Below are 25,767 nucleotides of genomic sequence, written 5' to 3' on the forward strand. Positions count from 1 at the left end.
TGTGTGTGTGTGTGTGTGTGTGTGTGTGTGTGTGTGTGTGTGTGTGTGTGTGTGTGTGTGTGTGTGTGTGTGTGTGTGTGTGTGTGTGTGTGTGTGTGTGTGTGTGTGTGTGTGTGTGTGTGTGTGTGTGTGTGGTGTGTGTGTGGTGTGTGTGTGTGGAGGGGGGGGGGGGGGGGGGCGGAGGCAGTTGTGCTCTGTTATTGTGCTGATGACGTATGGAGTATGGAGTTTTATTTGTTAAAGATAAATAATGATCAAATCAGATCAAATCAAATCTCCCACCTCCTCACGTCTTCCACCACTACCCACATTTGGTGCTCCATGTTGGAATACATGGCTGTGATGCCCGTCCCCACCCCCACCGCCACCTAAATGTTCCCATCAAAAATGGTCCATTACAGTTGACATACTGCATGTAAAATGGAGTGGAGGTCACAGCTATGTCCAAAAATAAAAATGTTAAGAATTTAATTAATTAAGAATTAATTAAATCTAAATGCCAAGATGTTTTTCAAATATAAAGAAGATCACAAGATCATGAGTTGGAATATGATAAATTTGCTCGGTTCTCAGGAACATATGTCAACATTTCAATGCTTTATGCACGGCTGCACGCATCCTCTGCCAACGATCCTCACTGAGTTTCAAACCTTTTCAACACGTACATTGTACTTCAAATAGTTACAAACGTGTCTTGGTGCCTAAGATGATCTTATGTAGCTATTATGCTTCTGGGAAGCTGGGACCCTGGACTGTAAAGAATGTCCGTGTCTGTTTTCTTTACACTCTCCAGTTGGCTGAGAGAGGCTGGCAGGGTACAGTGAACACATTGAAATGGCCTGAGGATGTTTGGACACTGAGCTCAGTGCTCTGATTCAGAGGCAGAGCACACACACATCTCTGGCTTAGATTAGAAGTTGAAGAAAGAAGACAGAGCAAGATGGTGAGTGGGACACAGACACAGTGACACTGTGAGTCCAGTAGAAGAGAAGACATACAATAGCCAACAACAAACGCACACACGAGCACTCACACTCTCACACACACACACACACACACACACACACACACACACACACACACACACACAATGGGAGTTACAAGGTAATTCACAGAAATACAGACATACACACACACACATTAAATCATGCATGCACAAACACACTCAAATCCTCATTTATCCATTTGTGACTCTTGAGTGTACAAATAGGTAGCTCCATTTGTACACTTTTAGGGTTAAATTAACACTGATGATTTGCAAGCATACATAGAGAGAGGGGGGGGGGTGAGAGAGCAAGAGAAAGAGAGAGACCTCCTTCTTCTCTCCCCAATGTCCTCGGCCTTCAGCAGTGCTGGACTACTTTCCTGCCAATGTTCATTAACCAACGCGTTGTGCAATGTGACGTGTTGTGAGCTTGTAGATTGGCTATTTTTGGGAGAAGAGATTTTGTGTAGATGGACGAACGCGGTCCAAGTACAGAGCCAACTCAAGTCCAGTTTACTGAGTTTAGACTGACTAAACTGGACCCGAGTTGACTCTAGGGTTGAAGTGGTTAAACAGTCGGTGCATAATGTACCCCCCCCCCCTCCCATCTCTCTCTCTCTCTCTCTCTCTCTCTCTCTCAAGGAGAAACACATTATACACATACCGTAATCTGCAGCTCACCACCTGTTTGTAAACCGAGACTCATTCATCACAAAAGATGAAAAAGACAAATGTGAGACATCTACATGTATGTGTGGAATACACTGTCAAATCCTGAGTGTTCATTTACATCTGAGAGTGTACAAATGTAACCAAATTGACCTGTAAGGGTCTACTAGGTTACATTAGTACACTCTCAGTTACAGAGGATGTCTTACTGTGTAATACGGTCATGTAGATTTGTTGCTTCTTCTCCAACTCCGCTGGCAGGCGACATGTACTGTACAGAGACCCTCATGAATAATAGATAAGTCTTTCAGGCTACAATATGCTGCTCGTTCTTCCCCCATAATGACCTATAGCAGTGGTTCGGATCCCATTTGTGGGTCGTGGACACATTTTTATGGGTCGTGAGTAGATATCCCTTTATTTTGTGTTTCCTGCATTTTCTTTTTCTTAAAAGCAATCCTAAAATACTGTAGGTCAGTTTCTCGTATTCCCAAAAAGTGGCAAAACAGTTTGGAGTGATTGATAACACTCTCTCAGGTTTTTGCCTGAAGCATGCTCAAATAACACACGGACAAGGAAAATATCAATTGCTCAAACCAAAGTGTACCAAATATGTGTCACATAAATGTGATTAGTGCATCAGGTATTAAGAAATTGCAGGCCCATCCAAAGACACACACAATGTTCTTAACATGGAATGAGAGCCGAGATCAATATCTCATTACATTGATATGTGGAATGTGCATTATTGATGCAGTTTCCAGTTTATGAATTTAAACATAAATGTCAAGGTACAGGTACGTACACGACTGAAGGACTTATCACAGCCGAGTGTGACCGAGAGGGTTCATGGAAGGCCAGGTGTTGCTAGTGCACACACACACACACACACACACACACATAATCCTCCTGGCTTACTGTGTGCTGAATAAACAACAAATTACCTCCTACAGTAGGAGTCTAATGCCTATATTGACAATAGAAAACTATAGTTAGAGGCCATTTGGTCTTAATCAAATCCAATTCATGACAAAGAGATTTACTAACCAATCAAAACAGTTCATTTCAAACATACATTATAACCTTCTATATAATTATACATTATATAACCTCCTATATTCTATATAATACATAGGTTTAATAAGGTTAGACTGAAGCACTCTTTTGTGCACCAGTCAATCCTGAAATAAAAAAATGGAGTGCAGTCCCAGACCAAATGTAAGTCATTGTCATGTTATGTTCAATGCACTGTATTTAGTTAGTTATTTTTGTCTTGGTGGTGCAAATAGTGCTACTGGTGTATAAATTATAATATAACCTTCCACATAATGGCCATAAAAGCTACTGCAACAGCTAAATGATCTTAATTAAGTAAGAGAATCCATTTTGCTGAATTAACTTAGTTTTTGTTTTAGCACATGACAGATTTAAAGACAAAGATTTAAAAATCACCACATAAAATGCAACGAAATGCATGTTAACATAAGCAAATAGATGCCACCCAGACAATATTGTAGGTAAAGTGGATTTTGTTTTATCACATTCACATTGCAATAAATCTCCATTTGATAACTTTGCATGATACATGAGATGACGGGGTGGGTGGTGGGGGGTGGATGTACATGTCATAGTTCCTTCAGTACATTAATGAGATTCAGAGTGTTCTGTATACAAACACACACACATATACTTGTTTACAACAGCTGGTAAATACTGTTAAAATACTCTCCATAAAAAAAAAAACTAATACAACTAAGTTACTCTTAAAAGCAAAACAAAAATCTGGAGTTATTCACAAGACTGCTGCTATGATTGATTCTGTATTCCCTTTTTTTTTTAAGATGAACTGGAAATACAACAGGATTGCTTTGTTACCACTGTTGAAGTGGTAAAGAGGGTTTGCCGTTTGTAATGTTGTTAATAACCATCAGTGGTGTCACTTTAGTGGAGATTCGTTATGAGTATAGACTTGGCACTTCATTTGAACCAAACTAATATGAAAACATTTGAGCGTGTATGAATACAAATAAAAACAAACAATTATCAGCTCATAGAACCAGAACTGTGAAATTGTTCAAATAAAAATGTCAGTTTGGTAGAATATTTTCACGTTGTGGCAGACATGCCCTGTATCGAGTTCAAGAACAGCCAGGTGTTAATTATATGACGTGAAATCACTCATTCACCAATTTTGAAAACGTGAACCTTAAGAAGTCACCTGAATCCAACACTGCAATTGTTGAGGGCTGTGTTGGTTAACCCATTAAGACCTGGAGCGTATCTGTGTCATTTTTTGATGGCATTTTTAACTCTATTCTTTTCTTCTGGGGGTCCCTGGAACAAAACATTTTGAGATGGGGGTCAGCGGCCAAATACATATAATTTTGGGGGTCCTTGACATGAAAGAATTTGAGCACCACTGATATAGAAACATACGTTTTTTTCAGAATACTGTTGGGATTTAGAAAACATTTGTAGAATGGGCTTCAGGTCTTAATCTTAATGGGTTAAATTGACAGATTATTTGGAATTAACCAGGGATGCACACATCTTTAAAAATGAAAATCTTCTACCAAAATGAAATATAACTGACCAATGTCCTATTCTACAATAATTAATGCTTATGGCCTATGGTGAGAACTAGTGACGGAACCAGAGTGGCCTAAAGCCTGAGTTCTACTTGGTTGTGCATTGTGTTGCACCAGTAAGTATAAATCAGGGTAACCCCCTTAACCACTACATGTTATATTGGTCTCCACTCAGTGAAAAAATACAGTACCATCATTTGCTATCTAAAACCGTTGACCCGCCCCGCCCACCCCCCGCCTTGAACATAACAATAAACAGAGGAGTCTCTTAAAGACACTTGAACTTAAAACGGTGTATTAATTTTGCAAGTACTGACTTCCATCCAATATGGACCTAAAGAAAGATAAAACTGAATAATAAAAAAAACATCCAAGGCATCGAAAATATAGTCAGATACCATGAACAGACAATTCAATATATCAACCCAAATGTCTGAGCAATGAGCATCATTTGAAGTACACGTGTATTTCCAACATAAAAAAAAGTGTGTGCGAACACATTAATAGCCATTTGTGGTTTTGTATTTACACTTCATACTGAATCTTTGAGAATGATCTCCATTTTGCACCCACTAAGAAATGCATACTATAATTACTTAATCTGTGCAGTCGGACATTAAAACTACTAAGAACAGACAGGGTCAAATGACTCTTCATCAGAAAAAGATGATTGCTCAGACATAATAGTTTCATCTCTATTCTCTAATACCATTTTGAAAATAAAGGTCATAATGCATTCAATGGTGATGCTTTGAAGGGATAGCCTCTCTCTCACTCACTCACTCACACACACACACACACACACACACACACACACACACACACACACACACACACACACACACACACACACACACACACACACGCACACACACACCCATATACACACATACACAAAGTTGCAACATAACACAAAGTGTAGAAAATATGTTTTGAGTGGTTAACCACAGAGGTGGTCTACAGGTTAGAGTAACCTCTGTACGACAGTGAACAGCAGCATCTCTATCGCTTGGACATCAATGTCGATTTAACCACATGAACCCTAGCGTCCCTATTCTGAGGGGGGGGGGAATTCTGTGAAAATAGCAGATCTACAAGTTCACAACGCATCGTAACGCGACATGCATTGAGCTTGTAGATCGGCTATTTCCGGCAAAGACATTTGGTGTGGGACAAAAGGAGCAGATCTAGTATAGAGCCCTGGGCGGACCCCAGTCAACCAAATATATAGGGTTTAAGTGGTTAAATGGTTCCGTGTGACATCTAGTTTCACAAAGAGCACGGTCGCAGTATTTCCTTGTCCTCAGGAGGTGGGATAGGATGAGAGGGACTCATCCTGTATAGGTCCTGCTGTCGCATTTGGGCAGATAACAGAGGACAGCACATGTAGCCTATGGACATTCAGGTTTCCGTGAGACTTCTCTCATCTCCACATAAGGGTCCTAACTGTCCCCATCCCCTAAACCCCCAGCAGTGACTTCAATGCCATGTTTGTGCTGGTATTTTGTCTTCTCTCCGAGTCGGAACGTGACCCAGACCATCTCATGAGAGCTTGTGAGGGTAGAAGGTTCTTGAGAATGTGAATCTTTTTTTTGTCTATATAAGTCCAGCATCACAAGAGAACATAAAACCTCTCTGATTCAGAACTAAGATAGAAAAATAATGGAACAATAATAATGAAGAAATAATTACGAAGAAATGTGCTATCATCAATCAGTTCCCCTTAATAGTTCGGTCACAGGATATGATGTGCTGGTTACAAGAAGGGGAAGGAGCACGTGTGGGCAAGCATCTGTTTCTCGGCTAACAAGAGTCACAAAGTGTGGACAGCCATGGCTGCTCGTTCATATATCCCACAATACACCTCTTCAATAAATAGTAGAAAAATAATCTTTTCTTTTTTTTATATCTTTTTATGTGTCTTCTTATAAAATTGAGAAGCTTGTGTTTGCCAGCAAGTTTATGGGACATTTATTAGCAGCCCCCTCTCTTTCGGTGAAAGACCCAACAGCTCCTTGCAACCATTATGATTTCATGCCATTTTTCAGAGAACAGCCCAATGTTTTCTGCTGAACCGAGGAGCGCGGCTGCATCAAAAAGTGGAAAACAAAACGGAACAGCAGGCCTCCAGCAGTGACTTGTTTATAGAGGAGGGGATGGTGTGTCCCTCAAGCCAACTATCCCTCACTTCAGGTGGGATTAGTGGAAGAAACCCCTTTGGAGGCTGGGATGGAGGCCCGGAGCCAAGGAGGAGGCACCACATGTAGTATTCCAAGCTGGGTGGGTGGTGGTGGTGGTGTGGCAGTGGTACAGTAGGACTATATCCTTATGTAAGCCAGTTCCAGTGGTGACCTTACTTTGCTCAGTGCTGACACATTCCTTCAAAGAGCCCCACGTTCGTTACTCCAGACCGACATGTTGCCGCCTTCATCTCTCTAAGAGAGTGACGTGGAAATGTGTACTAGCCCAAGGTTAGTGATTTACAACTAGTGCCTAACGGTCCAGAATTAAAATGGGGCCTATACTGGAAAAGGTATGGATTTGGCAGCAAACCGACACTGCAGGATAATACTTAATCCTTTTTAAGTTCCATTCCTGGATGTCCAGTTGCTCTGTGGCTCAAGTCTTGTAAGTCGGGGACAGTGTGGGTTCAAGTCGGGCATTATCTCATGTCGTGCCCTCTCCATCCTTCCATGGTTCCCGTCTGCTGTCCACTGGAGCAGAAAAGTCTTTCAAAAAAGTAGTCTTTAGATAAGAAACAGCTCCGTCTCGGGGGAGAAGGGCCCAAACGCTTAGGATCAGCATTCCGCGTCCACGCTGTGCACGGTGACCGCCGCCTGTAGGTGGTGCGTGTGCGTGTGCAGCGGGTGGTGGTGAGTGTGCGTGTGGCGGTACGGGTGGAACTTGTGACTGAGCAGCGCCGCCGTCTGCGGGGGCGTGTCCAGGTCCAGGTCGTCGTCGTGGTTGCCCACGTCCACGCCGGCCGAGAGCGGGTCGTTGTTGCCGGGCGGGTTCTCGCTGTCCTCCTGCGGGCTCATGGTGCTGTAACCTGCACACACACACATGAGGTGGTATTATTATGTTTGTGAGGAAGTAACATGTTGTTTCATATTGATACATTCCTACAATCTATACTGTGTGTGTGTGTGTGTGTGTGTGTGTGTGTGTGTGTGTGTGTGTGTGTGTGTGTGTGTGTGTGTGTGTGTGTGTGTGTGTGTGTGTGTACAACCGCAATACATGTTCTATTCAGACATTGAAACAGAAGATGCAGGTGCAGGGGACCTACAGTACATACAACCCTGGCGTCCCAGCAGAAAAAAGACCGGGGGCCTAGTATAGACCCCTGGGGGACTCTGGTCAACGAAGTATAAAGTGTTTAAAGCATGAATCAACTGCTTGACAGCGGCAGTGGCTCAGGAGGTAGAGCGGCCGCTTGGGAAACGGAAGGTTCCCAGTTTGATCCCGGGCTCCCCCAAGAGTTACGGTGCGTTTTAACAGCGGGCGACTCTCGGGCGATGCCGGGCAACATCGCCCAAAAGATAAAGAAAGTCTATAGAGCCGGCGATCGGGCGAAGTGGGTGGGGGGGGCGATGAAAGATGGATTTTCTTTATCTTTTTGGACGATGTCGCCCAGTATCGCCCGCTGTTAAAACGCACCGTTAGTGTCCTTGAGCAAGACACTGAACCCCTAATTGCTCGCAATGAGTAGGCTGATGCCTTGCATGGTGCTCGTTGGTGCGTGAATGTGTGTGTGAATGGGTGAATGTAATGCACATTATGAAGCGCTTTGGATAAAAGGTGCTATATGAATGCACCATTTACAGCATGCAAGCAAAGATCACAAACAAATACATACAGTGTGCTCATATGCCACATGTTAAAAGGCCAACGCATATTCATTTGATTGCGGAGGACTGACTCACATTTGCCCTTTGGGAGAGTTTTTTTTTGTGGGTTTGTTCTGAAGCTTTCTTATACAAGGTTTAAAGAAATAAATAATAAAAAATAAATGACGACGTCAATATTCATATAGAGATTCACAGCATTTATATATAGGATATACATGTACTTTGCCTGGAGGAAACAGAAGGAGCTAGAAATGAGGAGTAACCTTTAAACCAAGTGCAGTATTGTTATTTTTTCCCACTTCATCAGTTGACAAGGTTGCTTGTGTACCGGCTGGATTTCCACACACACAAAATGCTAAACAAAATCAATGCCATTTTCCTTTACTCCTGAAGCAGCCTCTTTATGGAACCATGAGATTCTCACCTTGACATCAGTGCACAGGAAAATAGGAACATCCATCTATCTCTGTCCCTTACTACTCTGTAGGATACAACCTTCTCAACCGGAGTACCTCATTCATCATATTTATGGAAAATCTCTACCATTACTGTTGATTAAACATGAAATATCCAGAGACGCAACAAATATGTCTTTCTGGCTGAGTGTGTGTGTGTGTGTGTGTGTGTGTGTGTGTGTGTGTGTGTGTGTGTGTGTGTGTGTGTGTGTGTGTGTGTGTGTGTGTGTGTGTGTGTGTGTGTGTGTGTGTGTGTGTGTGTGTGTAGTATTGAAGCCTGGTACACAGCAGTAACAATGACATGAGCATTTCAAAACTTGTTTCTTTATGTGGCTGCATAGTTCATAGATGTGCGTGGGATGGCCTTGGCTTGTTTCGATTCCTCCACCTTCCAACACCATCTTCTCAGAACACTTTCCAGTGCAACATGTAACCTTTTGTACGAAACGCCTCCGATCACTGGGAGGCTGAACATTCGGTGCCTCTGGCATTTGCAATCTATCAATATTCAGTAAAAACCTTCCGTCTGTTTTTTGCCGTTATCCTCTCTCTGGAACAGTGACAGGTGACATGCTCTCCTAAAAGATATGCGTTTACCTTGGGACCAAGAATAACCTTTACTACAATGGAGTTGATGAAAAACCAAATCACCCAGCTTTCTTCTCAACTATTGAATAGTCAATGTTTTGTAGATCCAATAAAGTAAATCCGGGAAGGTACTGACCATGTTCAATGAATATATTATACATGTATTTGACACTTGTTGAAAATATACTGAAGTTACGACTCTGAGTCTTCACCATCATCATGTGCCAACACTACATGTTTGTACCATAATGTATTAAGACACTCGAGGTGTTGCCAAGTCACTGTAATAAAAACTGCAGGTAATTTATTAACAGACAAGAGTCAGACTGAGAGCGGCTTCTTTTATAAATCCCCTCCGGCCTCTCAGGGGATTAGCTGGGCTTTGAAAGAGAGAGGAGGGGTAAGACACAGCGAGGGGCAGAAGCGTGAAAATGACAGAGACGGAGACAGCAAAGAGGAAAGCAGAATGGAGGTATGCAAAGACTTCCGACGAAGATCAAGAGAAAGGAATATGCCAACCTCAGCCGAGCTTGTCCTCTTTTCTCACAACGCGACTGTTTTAGTTTTTACGGGAGACAACGTTTCTAACTGGGTTACCGTTACAGCATCCTATAGACAATGTTAAGAGCCGCATGATTGGAGAAACTTAAAGGGCAGCAGACAGGAAGATGAAAGGACATTGCTGTGACTAAGAGGTTATAAACACTGAAACACAAGTCACACGTTATTACCATCGAGTTTGGAGATTTGCGAACACGAGCGAGACTAGAATGTTTTCAGGATGCAGTGATAGGTTTATAAACACTGAATGACCAGTCTAAAACATTCTCTCATAGGAATTTGTCCACTATCAATCACCCCGATGTGACACTTCTGATTAATCAGAGACAGGAACTTTTGCATTGGACGCGCCTTGCAGCGCACCTGGTTTCTTTTGCACACTAAGGCATAAGGAGGTGTTTCCAGTTTAAAAACTTGAAGGGAACCTAACGGAAAGCCATGCAGGTTGTCAAATCACCCCTGCTGCCGTGTGTGTGTGTGTGTGTGTGTGTGTGTGTGTGTGTGTGTGTGTGTGTGTGTGTGTGTGTGTGTGTGTGTGTGTGTGTGTGTGTGTGTGTGTGTGTGTATGTGTTCTTACTACAATGTAACACACTCATATATAACATGCTTTGTGTGCATTCTATCAGAACGTTCAGTGGTAGGAGAACACCTTTGACTGAGCAAAGACAAGCAGTGACTTTCAAGCGCTTACTTTGTACTGAATCCCCAATGTGCAAACACCCCCGCTTTCCATTAGTTCAACTCATCTTGCGTTCCGTGTGCTTTAAATCTCACTCTCCTGTTCCCTCTTATTACAAATCAGATCCATTCCCTCCCTGAAAATGGAGCATAAGTGGGAGAGTGGATTTTCACAAGTTCAACATGTGACACATCCTTTGAAGTGCCTTCTCTCTCTGTTTTTTGTCTTGTTCTTGTTCTTGACTGTAAATCCTTAAAAGATACTCTTGAGTCTACTGTAGTTTATGCTTCGGCGAAAGAATGTTTTATTTGCAAGTTAGCGCTATGCGGGGCAACTTCACAACTTTGATGAGCGTCTTAGTTGAAATCAGGGAATATTTTATAATTATAACTCATCCACTCAGGAACACTGGTGTTGGCCAGTCTCCTTTTGAGTCATTGTCACCAAGTTAGCTAAAACAACACACAGTTATTTTAAAAAAAAAGGTATTTTCTAAGAATCCTATAATTGAATCGTTCTGTAATTGGTGTATTTTTGATACAATAATTTCCAATAATGCTGATATATTGTCACATTTTGTAGACGCTCCGACTTACGCACAACTGGATAAAAAAAAGAAGATAAGTTTGAGTATGTGTGTGTGTGTGTGTGTGTGTGTGTGTGTATGCATCTTACCATGGTCACTCTCTGTCCCTGATCGTCCCCAGTACCTCCGTCTGCGTTCAGGGCTGTGGGTGTGTCTCTCAATAACAGCGGCAATAAAGCGTGTGTTGCTTACTGGAACACAAGCCAGGAGAGAACACGCGTCAACTCAAAACATCCGCTATGAAAGCCCACACGCTGAGTGCTGAGCTCTAGACAAAGGTGGAATATATATACATACATACATATACATATATATATATAAGTCACACAGTACTTACTTATCCCTCTGTCCTCGTGGCTGTCTTCGTCTCTCTCGTCCCTCTCGTTGTCCAGGTTAGACATTCTCACTGACATCTCTGGACAAACAAAGTGGAAGACAACAGAATTACTTGATGTGCAAATAATTAACCTTAAAATATGAAGGACTACAAAAAACTCAGACTGTGGCATCACAACGCAATATAACAGGTATAACTTAGTGTTTAACTCATAACTAACTTAAGAATAAAGGATTTTTCTTCTAATCTGTCTTCAATCAGGGAGGAGTAAATGCTGCATATGGAATATATATTTCTATATACTGTATATTACCTAGTATATATGGAAGTATAGAGGTAACACTGGGTGTAATTTAGTTCTTTCATCATTTAATATTGGGTGTACGAACTTGTATAACCTAATGTGGACCAAAAGGTGAGCTGCTATGTGTGTATTTGCACACATGTACTTTACATTAAGTACAGGTCTGCAGCTTGCTGTGTGTATGTGTACACAGCTAACGCCTAAATTATATTTCATCACACGACGATGTCGCTCTCCAAAAACAATCTTGAAGATCAGTTATTTTCGTCAGGCTAAACTGTCCTGTCGCGTGGTGAAGTATGGTGGTTAAGCGTTTACATTTTTACTCTTTTACTTCCTTGCATACTTTTTATATTTGTCTCACTTTATTTATTTGATTTTTCTCATTTTTACCATCTGCTTTAACCCATTAAGACCTGTGTCACTTTTTAGATTTGAGCTAAAAAGCATTACTTTACACTTTGGCTCAAAAATAGCAGATATACAAGCTCATACCGCGGCACCGAGTGCCACACTACGAGCTTGTAGATCTGCTATTTTTGAAAAATCGTCAAAATGTGTGCATAACTTTGAATATACATTCTTTTAAAGCGAACATTTTTAACTCAAATCTTTGCTTCTGGGGGTCCCTGGAACAAACTATTTTGAGATGGGGGTCGGCAGCCAAATACATATAATTGTGGGGGTCCTTAACATGAAAAAGTTTGAGCACCACTGACATACAAACATATATTTTTCAGAATACTGTTGGGATTTAGAAGACATTTGTAGAATCGGCCTCAGGTCTTAATGGGTTAATTGACTGTTGTTGTTTTTCCCTAATGACTGTGTTTGATCTTTAACCATGTTTCAAAAAGCGCTTTATAAATAAATAATGTATTTAATAAATAATTACATTATTTTTTATCATGAAGTGGTTGGTGTGTATGCACTCCTCAGTCTTACCCTGTGCAGCCAGTGGGGACATGTGCTGGTGGGAGCGCCTGTGGATCTGGTGTCGGTAGGCGTACACGGCCAGCACCAGCACCATGATGCATCCCATAATACCCCCAGCTACTGGGCCCACCGGAGCACTCTTGATCATGTTCAAAGATGCCACCTCCTCATCTGGGAGAGAGAGAGAGAGAGAAATCGAATGTTTTGTTCCACTTTTGCTTTGGGCGATGTAAACGTACGCTCTCTTCATGCCAATACAGCCCCCTTTGAATTGATTTGAAAGAGAGGAAATAAAGATAGAAGTAAAGCAGAGGAAATGAAACATTCTGTCGATAAGCTGGAGCGTATTACTAGAGGTTATGAAAAGAGCTACAGAGGCGCCCCCTGGTGGCTCAAGAAGTTGAAATAGAACTACGCTGACTTGAATTGCACCTGTTGGCGCCATGCTATTACACTCTTATGCTCCACCAAAACACAACAGAGCACGTAGTCGCTGTGTGCCAGCTGCTACCTGGGGGCTATCATGCTGTCCTTTCTCCATTCTACTGCTACATGTAGAATTGTCAAAACGCATCAGCAGCAAGTAAATGAGAAGTCAGCTTTTTTTAGTTGATTGTCAACAATCTATTTGCATCCATTGACCCAGAAGAACCAATTACAATTCAAGTAATTAAATAGTACACAGCACAATCTTGAGTGTTATATAAGGCTCCCACTATCAAAGTCGCGTTCAACTGTGCGTCCCTATTTTGGGCATGTCTTTATAGGCAACAATTTTGAAAAATTTAACAATAGCCAATCTACACGCTCAGAATGCCATCGCAATGTGACAGATTGTGAGCTTATAGATCAGCAATTTTCACCATGCAACACCATCATCAGACAGTCCTTATTTTACCGTGTATGAAGGTTGTCCAACTAACCTGCGAGCCCCAGGCCATCCATGTAGGGACTTTTGGCCCCTACGATGCCCCCAAAACACTCCTTCTGCAGGGCACAGTAGGGCTTGTCCAGGTGGGTCTTGCCGTCACTGTCCACCATGCACCACTCACAGTCCAACACACCGAAGCAGTCACTGAAAGAGAACACAGGGTTCCAGAGTAAGCAGAGTGAGAGTAAACAGCCAGTGCCTATGTTTGTTTCTGTGTGTAGAATCACCAAGGATCAAGAAGATGTTTACGACCGAAGGAAATGGAAAAAGAGCACATACTATAGAAATTAGGTTCTTCTCACACAACAGACAGAAGATATATATTTAGGTGTTTTAAGCCAGATTCATACTGTAATTCACACGTAGAAAATATAGCCGACCTACAAGCTCACAACGCGCTGAAGGTCTGCTATTTTCGGCATGCGATGAAGCATAAATTAGGCTTTATTGGCTACAGTGAGTGTGAATTGTGTACGTTTGTGTACCTTTGTGTGTATTATGTAATATTTTATTATTATTATGCATAGTTTCCCTTGCGTACCTGACGTTCTTGGTCTGAGTGTGTGTGTGTGTGTGTGTGTGTGTGTGTGTGTGTGTGTGTGTGTGTGTGTGTGTGTGTGTGTGTGTGTGTGTGTGTGTGTGTGCGGGCAGTACCTGCTGGTGTATCTTTGACTACAGCGGGTGTTGATGCACTGAGGCAGGCTGTCCTGAAGTCCTGGGTCAATCATACTCAGACTGAGTGGCTCCTGATGCACCTCACAGCTGGGGTTCCTATAAGACACATAAACACACAGTGGGTACATACATACACATTCAAAGTCCAATAAATAACAATGGATCACGGCATCAAACCCCGCCTAGCAACATGAACCCAGCTTCAAAGAATACCACTGCATTTCAATCAAAACACTTCAATCAAAACATGCACTCAAACAAAAATACAAAATAACCGCATCAGCGATTCTCTTTTAACAAAGCACCTCAAAGGACAGGAATACTCAGAACCGCTTGACAGAACCACGGGAGAGTGTGATAGTCAAAAGCAGAATGACAAAAGAGAAATTAGCATCTGCAAGACTGCCACGCTGTTGACAAAAGACCTGGATGCTATGAAAAGAAAAGACGCCGAGAGAGACAACAATTAAGTAAGAGTAACGGACATGACACTCTGACAGAAACCTTGTATCTCCATATTTCAACTCTTCATGTTTTCTTCGTAAATGAATGCCCTACCTTATCATAAAAATGTCGCACAAAAGTAGTGAAACTAGCAGTTTACAAGCTCACATCGCAAGGCGATGCGACGAGCTGTGAGCTTGTAGTTCGTCTATTTTCATTATTTTAAAATGTTTTTAAAATAATAATGAAAAAGGAACGGTTTTGGACATACAAGCTTTGCACCCGACAGCAACAGCATAGAAAGATAAAAATCTGACAGACAGCCATGGCCAGACAGCGAAGAACCATTCTACTGCTACCCCTTCAGAGGGCTGCAACTATCAATCATTTTCTTAGCGATTACGCTATCGATAATCTTGAACCATGTTTATTTTATTATTATACATTTTTTGACTTATTTTAAATTCTAAATTGACTTATTGATTTATTTTACAATCTACTAAATCGACTAGTCTGATTACACACTTAAGCCCCTATTTCATACTTCTTTGTACAACGGTGTCCTGCAAAAATAGCAGAGAATGCATAATATTGTGACTCTTATTCTATTGTAATCGATTATTTGTTTCTAATCGATTAACTGTTGCATCTTTACAACACAGTCAAATCCAGAGTGTTAATTTGACCCTGGAAGTGTGAACATGGACCCATAAGACACTGAGAGAGGACTGCCATCTATGGGCCGCCAGGCAGTGATGTGCTTGGAATGAGTCGCACATCCTCAGCACGGCTTCTCTCATTAGTTGTGTATCGGTGATGTGCACAGAAAATAGCAGATCTACAAGCTCACTGCGACGCGTTCTGAGCTTGTAGATCGGCTATCTTCGAGGTGCAACACCGACAATTAGTAAGTACAGTGTAACTGCCATTTTAGGGTGTTGGCTAGCGGAACAGTCAACTGACAAGGGACACAGGCGCTGTGTAACTGAGTGATTGTGGCTGTGTGCGCGTGTTACTATACTTGTGAGGGCCAAATGTCCCCACAACTATAGTAGAATTTGAGAAATAGACATTGTGAGGACAGTTTTTCAGGTCCTTAAAGGAAAAATGATTGTTTCAAAAACAAAACGGTTTGGGGAGTTAGGCTTAAAGATTGCGATTAGGATGAGGCATTAAGAGGTAAGGTTCAGGGGCTGGGGTTTGAGTTATGCCTGATTTGCTCTTAGTTGTGGACCGGTGTCGAGCACCAAAGATCTACAAGCTCACGGGGGGGGGGGGGGCTAATATGTTGGGTACAGTACAAAAGTATATGTATATGTCCTTTTCTTGTAGTTTGTACATGGAAAACATAAAGTGTTTTAAAAAATGGCATTCATAAGCTCGCCTTCTTAAAATGTTTATGTCCTCAGAAATATAGCAACATTGTGTGTGTGTGTGTGTGTGTGTGTGTGTGTGTGTGTGTGTGTGTGTGTGTGTGTGTGTGTGTGTGAGAGAGAGAGAGAGAGAAAGAGAGAGAGGCTCATGGCATCAAATCCTGGCAACAAACATGAATCAGCTTCAAGGACTAAATACTCCATTTCAATCCAAACATTTCAATCAAAACATGAGCTCAAACCAAATAACCGCATCAGCGATACCATTTTAGCAAAGCCCCTCAAAAGGGACAAATACTGAAAAAGGGACAAACGGTGACTGCATGCAAGGACACTCGTGGATCGTCGGCAGGGCTAGGTATCGCTTGGAAGATTACGAGTGCCTGCCAGTGCCTTTGATGTGACAGCAATACCTTTGTCTGGTATACAGTATACTAATTAAATGTAATACAGGAGAACTTGTAGTTATCCCCAAGTGGAAATTACTTCTCTGCATTGACCCAGCAGGGCCTGGATCTCTCCCGTTCTATTATGACAACATCATAATGGAACAGAGATGCAGCTTATAGCGGATGTTTTGTTAACATCTTAACCCATTGAGACCTGAAGCCGGTTCTACATGTCTCCTAAATCTCAACAGTATTCTGAAAAACGTATGTTTCTATATCAGTGGTGCTCAATCTTTTTCATGTCAAGGACCAGTGACCCCCAGAAGGAAAGATTTGAGTTAAAATTGTTTGCTTTAAAAAAAAATATATATATATATCAAAGATTTGCACATATTTTCATGATTTTTCAAAAATAGCAGATCTACAAGCTCGTAGCGCGGCACTCGGTGCCGCGCTATGAGCTTGTATATCTGCTCTTTTTGAATAGCCAAAGTGTAAAATAATGCTTTTTAGCTCAAATCTAAAAAGGACACAGTTCCAGGTCTTAATGGGTTAAAGACTTCCTAAGTAAACACCACAATGTAAACCCATCTAATAATTCATTCATTAACTACATTCCCCTATACTACTTACAGGACGGTATGGAAAAGGCTAACAGTGCACATTGTGTATCTAATAAAATGTGTCATCATATTACTGGTATTCCCAGTGTTCTCTGTTTATTATCATTCTGCATTTTAGGCAATAAAGTGGAGCAATACTTTTGACCGCTTCAGAGGCATCACATATGAGCGCCAGCTCAGAGTAAACCATACACTCATTTAAACTTAAGGCATGACGATAATTACTGACCTGTTCTCAGCGTAGCTGAGGTTGCCAGTACACTCATTGACCTCCAGGGGGCACTCACATGGACACTCACACTCATTCTGTTCCATTCTGTACAACAGAAAACATACAGGTCACTCTCTGAACATGAAGTAAAACATCACATATTATGAAAAATGACAGACATGCTTGGTAGACCTGTGGCAGTTGAGACAGAGTCTGTCCACAGTGCTGCAGGCACAGAAAGCCAGGGAGTCGCACGTCTCGTTGACTATACCAGCGAAGGCGTTAGTGCCAGGGATGCGAGTTAGCCGGTACTTGGAACAGTGACTGCCATGGACCAGGTTAGTAAGGTCACCCTGAGAGAGAAAGAGCGCGAGAGAGAGAGTGAGAAAGAGACAGAGTGAGAGAAAGAGAGAACAGAAACAATGCATGTTCAACTGGAGATTCAAACGGTAGTTAATCATAGCTGCAATTCTGATAATGACCAAAAGAAGGAGCCATAACACTGTCAGATAATTGTATGGTTGTTCTCAAAAGATGACTTGCAGTACATCTCTCTAATAGCGTCTCTCACTCCATTCAAGCATCAGTCAGTCAGTTTTCTAGAGTCTCACGCACACCACTGTGCAGGTGTTGAACTTATAGAGGAAACTCACCAATATGCAGGTGTTCCACTTAGGAAACTCAACACTATGCAGGTGTTGAACTTATAGAGGAAACTCACCAATATGCTGGTGTTGAACTTGTAGAAGCGTTGGACAGTGCGGTCGCTAAAGCTGTTACACAGGTTCTTCTTGACAAAGTTAGGATGGTTCAGGATGTCATTGGCCACCAGAGGCTCCTGCAATATGGAAAATGACACAGACACACACACACACACAAATGAGAAAAGACAGAAAAAAAGTCCAACTGAGATAAAATAAAATCTCTTTTACAAAAGAGACCTAGCCAAAGTAGCAGCGGTGTAAAATCACAACACAAATCACAAATACCTCAACATATAGTTGGGTAGAAACACGTCGTGGGGCGACGCGTTGTGAGCTTGTAGATCGTCTAGTTTCACTACTTTAGTGCGACACTAAAGTAGTGACCCCAATCAAGTATTATAAATGTAATTGTGCTGTTATTTTTTTTTGCCTAATAAAATATTCAATCAATCAAAACTCTTGTATGATGAAGTAGAGCGCTGATTTTGAAAAAATCCTTAACACATCGAGTGCCATAAACGGTCCGGACAGTTTTTGACCCAATTCAATTTTTACATGTAGGGCCCACGTGGGGCGCTAAAACGAAACTTTGGGATCACCCAAGGAGTTTCTGAGAAGGAGAGGCTGGATGTGGCTCCATGTCAAAAATCCTTCCGGTCGGCGTTTCCAATGTTATCTCCTTGACTAAAAGCTTAATATCTCCATTTCTTTTTAACGTGGTGGAAGCGAGCCGTTTTCGATCGGCGATCACGCTGCAATGGAGGATCGCGTTGGAAATATTATTGTTCCAGGCGTTAGTCGGGACCCTCCGCCGTCTCACACGCACGCTCTGTTTACATGCACTTCCGCGTCGGGGCTTCTACAGCACGAAACGTATAACGTAAGTGGATGGAAGAAATGCAGGCACTGAACGTATAATATTTTAATAAACCTCTGGCACCCAATGTGTTAAAAGTAAGAAAAAAAATAAGATACAACGTTTCTGCTCAACAGCAACAATATGCAATATTATGTAAAACACCCAGCCTCTCAACAACAATCCCATGCCTCCATCACCACATCCTTAATGATGCTTTATGATGGGGATTCAGACATCATTTGAATCTGAGATGGCGACTGTTCAAGGAGTTCAAGCGGTTCATGTACAGTATTGATGTTTGTGTTCATGACTACGCATGCGTTTGTGCATGTTTACATCTCTCTTTGTTCACGGGCACATGTGTGACAAACAGAATAAGGCTGTTTAGAATGAGACTGTTTACGTACGTCTCTGTTTGCTTGTTGCAGATGAAATCAATACGTGCATTTGTTTATTCGCACGCAATGTCTTGGAAGAAGGCAGTTAACTGCTATTAACTGAACATCACATCTCCTAGTGTGTGTTAGCACGCTATCATAAAGCTGCATAAATATGCAATTCATCAGGAGAAACCTGTTTCTCTTCAGCTCCTTCTTATTTATGTTAAGTTGAAATGTTGCCTCCAGTGCAGCCAAAAGGGGGCGCTGCATCATACCTGTAGAACAAGCTCTACTCTAAAAGGGTGTATGTGATCATATCATCGTGTGTGTGTGTGTGTGTGTGTGTGTGTGTGTGTGTTTACCTTGTGTGTGATGTGCTGTTGCTCTGCAGGGGCATGACCTTTGGGGTCAATGAGTGTAGGATGGGCCACAAGGTATCCCCTGTCCTCCATTATAAAGCACCTAGAATAACCACACACACACACACACACACACACACACATGCATCAGTATGGATGCCGAACTATTGACGCACAATCACGACTTGTTCCATAAACACATTCGTTATTATGTGATTGTTTGCCAGAAAATATTCGTTCCGGCAACTAGTTATCAGGCAGGATAACACTGGATAACACATTCAATGCCTTGCTCATACTTTCCCAGGCCTCTACTAAATACTGGCCAGTAACCCCTCTGCCTATGCCAGCCCTATACCAAATAATACTCATCTATCTGCCAAATACTGATCCTGATAAATCATCTCTCTCACTCCAACCATGCCCGTTTGTTAAATGGTTTCAGACAGAAATAGAGAGAATATCAGATGAAGAGAGCGAGGGAACAGAAGAGAAGGGGGAGGTGGGTGGGTAGGACTGAAAAGAAAGTGAGTGAAACAGCACATCTTCTCCAAGATGCCTGTGGAATGCTTTCATCATTAGTTTACTCCCTTTCTTCCTGCTTTCTGCTTGTTTTACTCCCTTGTTCTTTTCTGTCCCCTCCACCTTCACCAACTGCAATGGGATCCATTATTTAGTCCAGATGGGAGATGCCTTACACTTCAGTCAACCCTTGCATATGTACATAATATGCTATGATAAGAGAACAGCATAAAATACTTTAATCTAGAGTACAAGATACAGGTAAAGCCAAGAAGACAAGAGAACAGCCAAGAAAGAAAACAAGATAAAGGCAAGAGCCTAAAAAGAACAGCCTAAAAAGAGAACAGACTAGAAGAAAGGAAAAGAAAAGACAAGAGTATCTCTCCATATCATTCTCACCTGATCTTGTTGCCCTTGTCCTGGTTGCAGATAGGCAGGAGGTCCAGCAGTACCTTATAGAAGTAGCGCAGAGTGAAGTCTATACCCATCACTGCTACAGCATAACCAGAGGCCATCTGAGAGCTAGAGACAACACACACACACACACACACACACACACACACACACACACACACACACACACACACACACACACACACACACACACACACACACACACACACACACACACACACACACACACACACACACACACACACAGGATGAGTAGGAGGTATGATAATAATTCATATCTTTATATATAATACACACATATGACATATTGTGTGTGTGTGTGTGTGTGTGTGTGTGTGTGTGTGTGTGTGTGTACATACAACTATATTTTATTAAACAAACCTGGCAGTGTGCTTAAAGTTTAGCACTAGGCTATGCAACACACACACACCATCCTCACTTACTTTGTCTTCTCCCGTTGTTTGTTGTGTAGAGAGCAAACTACTGTATAATCCCTTGGGCCTTGCATCATAACACGCACATGCACTGCCTCACGCGCACACATGCATGCGCACACACACTCACACACAGTGATATGCTTACTGAACCATTACATAACACACTAATCCTGACTTATCAAAGACGCTGATAAACATTCAGAATAACTGTGAGTTTGTGTGGGTGCCTGTGTGTTTATGTGTGTACTGCACAGCTGCATGATATGGTTCATAGATGAAAGCCAGATAATGGTTCAACTAAGATTATTTTATTTGTTGTTGTAACTACGGTAATCCCCACGAGGTGTATTTTAAGATTACTGAAGTTGACATTAAGATAAAGTGTCTATGTTTTAATCCATCCCTCCTGCCTTCAGGAGGAAACAAACACAGCAATAAGAATAATTTGTATAAGGAAAAAACTGGAGAAAGTTCTGGACATATTTTAGGTTCAAACTAGGGACACGATCATCCTAGGCCTGAGTCCTGATGTCCTGAGCGTTAATTGACCACTGACTGTGTATGGACCCAACAGGTCCATTTGGTTCCGTTTGTACCCAAGCAAAGCTATGCCCACAATAACATAAATAATGATCAGTTTTGTCTGGGTTGGGTTTTCTTACCTGGAGGCATGGATGGTATGACTGATAGTGACGACATAACCAGCCCCTCCAACATCCAGATATGGACCAGTGAAAGTGATGAGACCAGGGTTAGCCACCGCATGCTGGTACCTACACAACACAGAAAAACATGTTGTGTTCACTCATCTGAGCAGCCATCTGCTGGGTGAAGCCGGAAAAGTAATTTCCACTCCCTGGGGTTCTAGAACATACTCAGCTCCAATACCATTTTCTGTAAAAGCGGGATGATCTTCATTGGCAAGGTATAAGATGACTGTTTAACCAGTTCGTCTAGACCAGTGGTTCGGGGACCACCAGTGGTCCTAGAGGGGGTTCCAGGGGGTCCCCAGACAAATTAATAATTAGGAACCAAATTGACCCTTAGGTTGAAAAAAAAGGTTGAAAACCACTGGTCTAGACGACTAGTAAACTTGACCCGAGTTGGCTCTGTACTTGGACCGCTTTTTGACACCAAATCTCGCCAAAAAATAGCTGACCTATCAGCTCACAACACCTTGTGCGCTTGTAGATCTGCTATATCTGGCTAATGTTCCCCCGAAAATATGGATGCTGTGGTTCAGGTGGTTAAGGGCAGACAAACCACTAAGAGTATGACTAGTATTATGCTGAAAACCGACTTACTGTATACTCAACACCACAACATTTGAACATGTGATCATTTATTAACTGAGAATACATGATGACACAATTCTATCAAGGAGGCATGGCATTAACAGATATAATGTTTAGAAAACGTTTAATTCAACATTCTTTATGAATGACTGCAAAGGCAGAGAGATTAAACAGCTTGACTGATTCAACTCTCTATCCCTCCAAAGGTGCTGGAAATGATTTCTATTGTAGACACCTTTTTTCAAACAACACACACACACACACACACACACACACACACACACACACACACACACACACTTCTCATCGCCCTTCACCATTCCCCCAAAGTAAACCTCACCATTGTCTGCGGGTTGGGTCAAAGGCTTTGTCCATCAATGAGCCCGGGTAAATCCGTAGCACCCCATTGGGCGTTGCTATGTAACGCCGGACAATGTAGCAGTTGAGGCTACTCATTTCCATTAGTGTCATCCACTCATCCGTGACGTGACTGGTTGCCATAACCTCATTCCTGACAGAGGACTAGAGGGAGAGAGAGAGATGGACAGAGATAGTTGGAGAAAGTAAAAGGATGGAGGAAGGAATTGAGAAGCGGAGAAAAAGAAAAGAGGACAATTATGCACAAGGATTCATTTAAACAGAGAAATGTTTTCTTTTTTGTCTGAGGCTTTTGAAAAGTCCTGTAAACAGTGTGAGTGTCGGTTGCCTTGCCTGTCAGATGGTCACACAAACATTCATCATATATTTTCATACAGATGTTTAGATGACCTGCAAACATGTGATCAAGAGAATAGTAAAGGGGGGGGGGGCGTGGAAGAAAAATAGGAATGAATGGTTTGTCCTAACCAAAAAAAAAATCCAGAAAAAATGGTATCCCTATAGGGGTTTACAGGGGAGCTTAGACGTTTCAAAGGGCCGATGAGGTCACTGGAGGGGGCCTTTAAGAGTAGCCTGGGAAGCAGAACTGGGACTGCAGCTTAGAGTTCAAACTCTATAGCTTCCACTCTCCCCGAGCAGAAAGAGAGAGCGAGGGAGAGAGAGAGAGAGAGAGAGAGAGAGAGAGGGAGAGAGGTTTCGAGAGAGGGAGCGAGAGAGGTTGGGAGAGAGAGGGCAAGAGAGAGAGGTTGGGAGCAGGGAGACAGGAATGCACACAGACTGCCAAAACCACATGGGGGTTAGTCCCCCTCTTAAAGATGCAGAACGTGAATTTAGGTGGAAAACATCTAGCCTATTAGCTTAATGCCAGCTGTCTCAGGAGGCGGTAATACCCGTGCTTGCCTGGAGTAAAGAAGAATGATCCAACACCTCACTTTGACGCTCTGGTTGAACTAACCAGCTGTGGAACAACTATTCTTGTGTTTGTGTACAGGTGGATGTCCACTAATGTAAGTGTGTATACTGTACATGCACACAGATATATAGGTGTGTGTGTGTGTGTGTGTGTGTGTGTGTGTGTGTTAAGCCCACACACATCAGGGCTGGCTATGAGACATGTTGTAAATCAGGAAGTTGATGTACAGCACATGGTGCTGGTGTGTGTGTGTGTGTGTGTGTGTGTGTGTGTGTGTGTGTGTGTGTGTGTGTGTGTGTGTGTGTGTGCGTCTTCAAGCCAGGGGTAGTAGGCATGAGGTGCACATGTGTTCAATCACATATACGTGTGCTGTGTACCTTGAGGCCGGGGTTGGCTATAAGCCTGGTATTGTCGCTGAGGTAGGCGGTGTAGTGCTCCACCATGCGCTTCGTCTCTGGCTGACTGAGGTGCTCGTAGGGAGAGGAGAAGCTGCCTGCTGCCAGCATCACCGTGGGAGACTCTGGAGGAAAAACAAACAGTGAGACATTATTAATAAGCTCATGAGCCAATAAAAAAAACACACACCCACCTGGGTATGCGAACCCTACCCACACCGACATGTCTATTTGACCGTCTCACCATTTTTAGACATGACCGATTATTATGTCACTTCAACCTTGACCTTGATTGTGACCTTGACATTTGAGACCCAAACGTTAATCATCTCTTCAGGGCATCCCACTAATCATTCCCACCCATCTGTTCTCAAGTTTGAGCTTCATTGTGACCTTAAACTTTGACCTTTGCCACTGAAACATTGACCTTATCTTTGGGGCCTTACTGATCATTCCCAACACGTTTCATGAAAATCCAACCCATCCGTTCTCAAAATAGGCTCTATTCACAGCAGCCATATTATGAAGACATTCACAGGTGTTACCAATGATACTAATGAAGGCTCTGTTCCATTCTGGTCAAACAGAGTCAGGGTGCTGATATTGTGCATGTTGGCTCACTGGAAACACTCTGTTACACCAGTGGGTCTACAGTTGGGGTCCAGGGACCCTTATGGGCTTCCAAATGGCCCCTTATAGGTGTCCATTTGGCTCCATTTGTACACTCTCAGAGTTATGGGGGTCGTGGAAACCACTGTGCTACACTAAATGGAACAGAGCCTTCATTAGTATCATTGGTAACACCTGTGAAGGAAGTGATAATATGGCTGCTGTGCATAGAGCCTATTGTTCAAAGAGACACACACACACACACACACACACACACACACACACAGACAGAACTGATTTACAATAGCACCGCCACACATGCGTGAGGGTGGGCCGTCCGACGTTCTCACCGACAGTGGCGAGCTGTTTGAAGTGCAGACAGGAGCTGGGCTGACCCAGCAAGTCTAAACGATGGTAGAGCAGCTTGGAGCTGGGAGCCGTGTTGAGGTTCTTCAGGTGCTTGACGGGGATCTCTGGCTGCACGTAGACGATGCACAGGATGAACGATGTGTCCTGCACCTGGGAGACACAGAGGGAGGGAGACCGATAGTGGTTAACACATTCACGCGTCTACAAATGTCTTCTAAATCCTAACACTTAGGTGGATATCATTTCAGTGGTTCTCAAACTTTTTCATGTCAAGGACCCCCAAAATTATATGTATTTGGCTGCGGACCTCCATCTCAAAATATTTAGTTCCAGGGACCCCCAGAAGCAAAGATTTGAGTTACAAACGCTTTAAAAACTGTATATTCAAAGATTTGCAAACATTTTCATGATTTTTCAAAAATCTACAAGCTCATAGCAAGACAGTTGGTGCGAATAACGAAATAACGAAAGTATAAAATAATGGTTAAAGTGGTTAACATCAAACATGACAGATGCTTTTCCTGGTCTTAATTGGTTAAACAGGGAAGGGATCAACTAACATGAAGGAAATAAACATAAAGTCTGATTCATACATAGTTGTGCATGGGTGTCGCGCATCGACAATAGTTTATTTGCACAAACAGCGATAAAACATAGTGAGTAGCTGATCTACAAGCTCACAAAGCGTTTCAGCGCATTTGTATCTTGTAGATCTACTATTTTCGGTGCAAAGAGCTGTAGTGCTAATTGGCTGTTCATCCCTAAGAACAGGAATAAAAGACTGGAGAGATAAGACTGGTGGCAAATAATCCATGGTTGGTGATGATATTTATTAATATCTAATAAAGACTACATACTATGTATGAACCCAGAGCAGTGACACACTCCCCACTACTGTCTGCCCTTTCCGCCTCAGTGTTTAGTGTCAGACATCACAGCCAATGTGTTTCC

At 42.4% G+C, this 25,767-nt stretch overlaps 1 protein-coding gene across 1 annotated transcript in view; it reads right to left on the reverse strand.

Annotated features, from left to right (window-relative positions):
* Nucleotides 1-3,165: 3,165 nt before the first annotated feature.
* Nucleotides 3,166-25,767, reverse strand: part of cachd1 (cache domain containing 1) — a 100,647-nt gene continuing 78,045 nt past the window's right edge. Inside the window, exons 13-27 of the mRNA XM_084067251.1 lie at nt 24,798-24,966; nt 23,821-23,963; nt 22,493-22,674; nt 21,520-21,630; nt 20,406-20,528; nt 19,488-19,587; nt 17,904-18,020; nt 17,375-17,535; nt 17,201-17,287; nt 14,122-14,238; nt 13,460-13,611; nt 12,546-12,707; nt 11,297-11,374; nt 11,049-11,150; nt 3,166-7,291 (exon numbers count right to left, since the gene is read on the reverse strand). Coding sequence (XP_083923377.1) covers nt 7,041-7,291; nt 11,049-11,150; nt 11,297-11,374; nt 12,546-12,707; nt 13,460-13,611; nt 14,122-14,238; nt 17,201-17,287; nt 17,375-17,535; nt 17,904-18,020; nt 19,488-19,587; nt 20,406-20,528; nt 21,520-21,630; nt 22,493-22,674; nt 23,821-23,963; nt 24,798-24,966 — 2,055 coding nt within the window. The 3' untranslated portion in view covers nt 3,166-7,040. The remainder of the gene's footprint in view (nt 7,292-11,048; nt 11,151-11,296; nt 11,375-12,545; nt 12,708-13,459; nt 13,612-14,121; nt 14,239-17,200; nt 17,288-17,374; nt 17,536-17,903; nt 18,021-19,487; nt 19,588-20,405; nt 20,529-21,519; nt 21,631-22,492; nt 22,675-23,820; nt 23,964-24,797; nt 24,967-25,767) is intronic.

The sequence above is a fragment of the Gymnoscopelus microlampas genome (assembly GCF_963454915.1).
Source record: "Gymnoscopelus microlampas genome assembly, chromosome: 9".
In the NCBI taxonomy this organism is placed as follows: domain Eukaryota; kingdom Metazoa; phylum Chordata; class Actinopteri; order Myctophiformes; family Myctophidae; genus Gymnoscopelus; species Gymnoscopelus microlampas.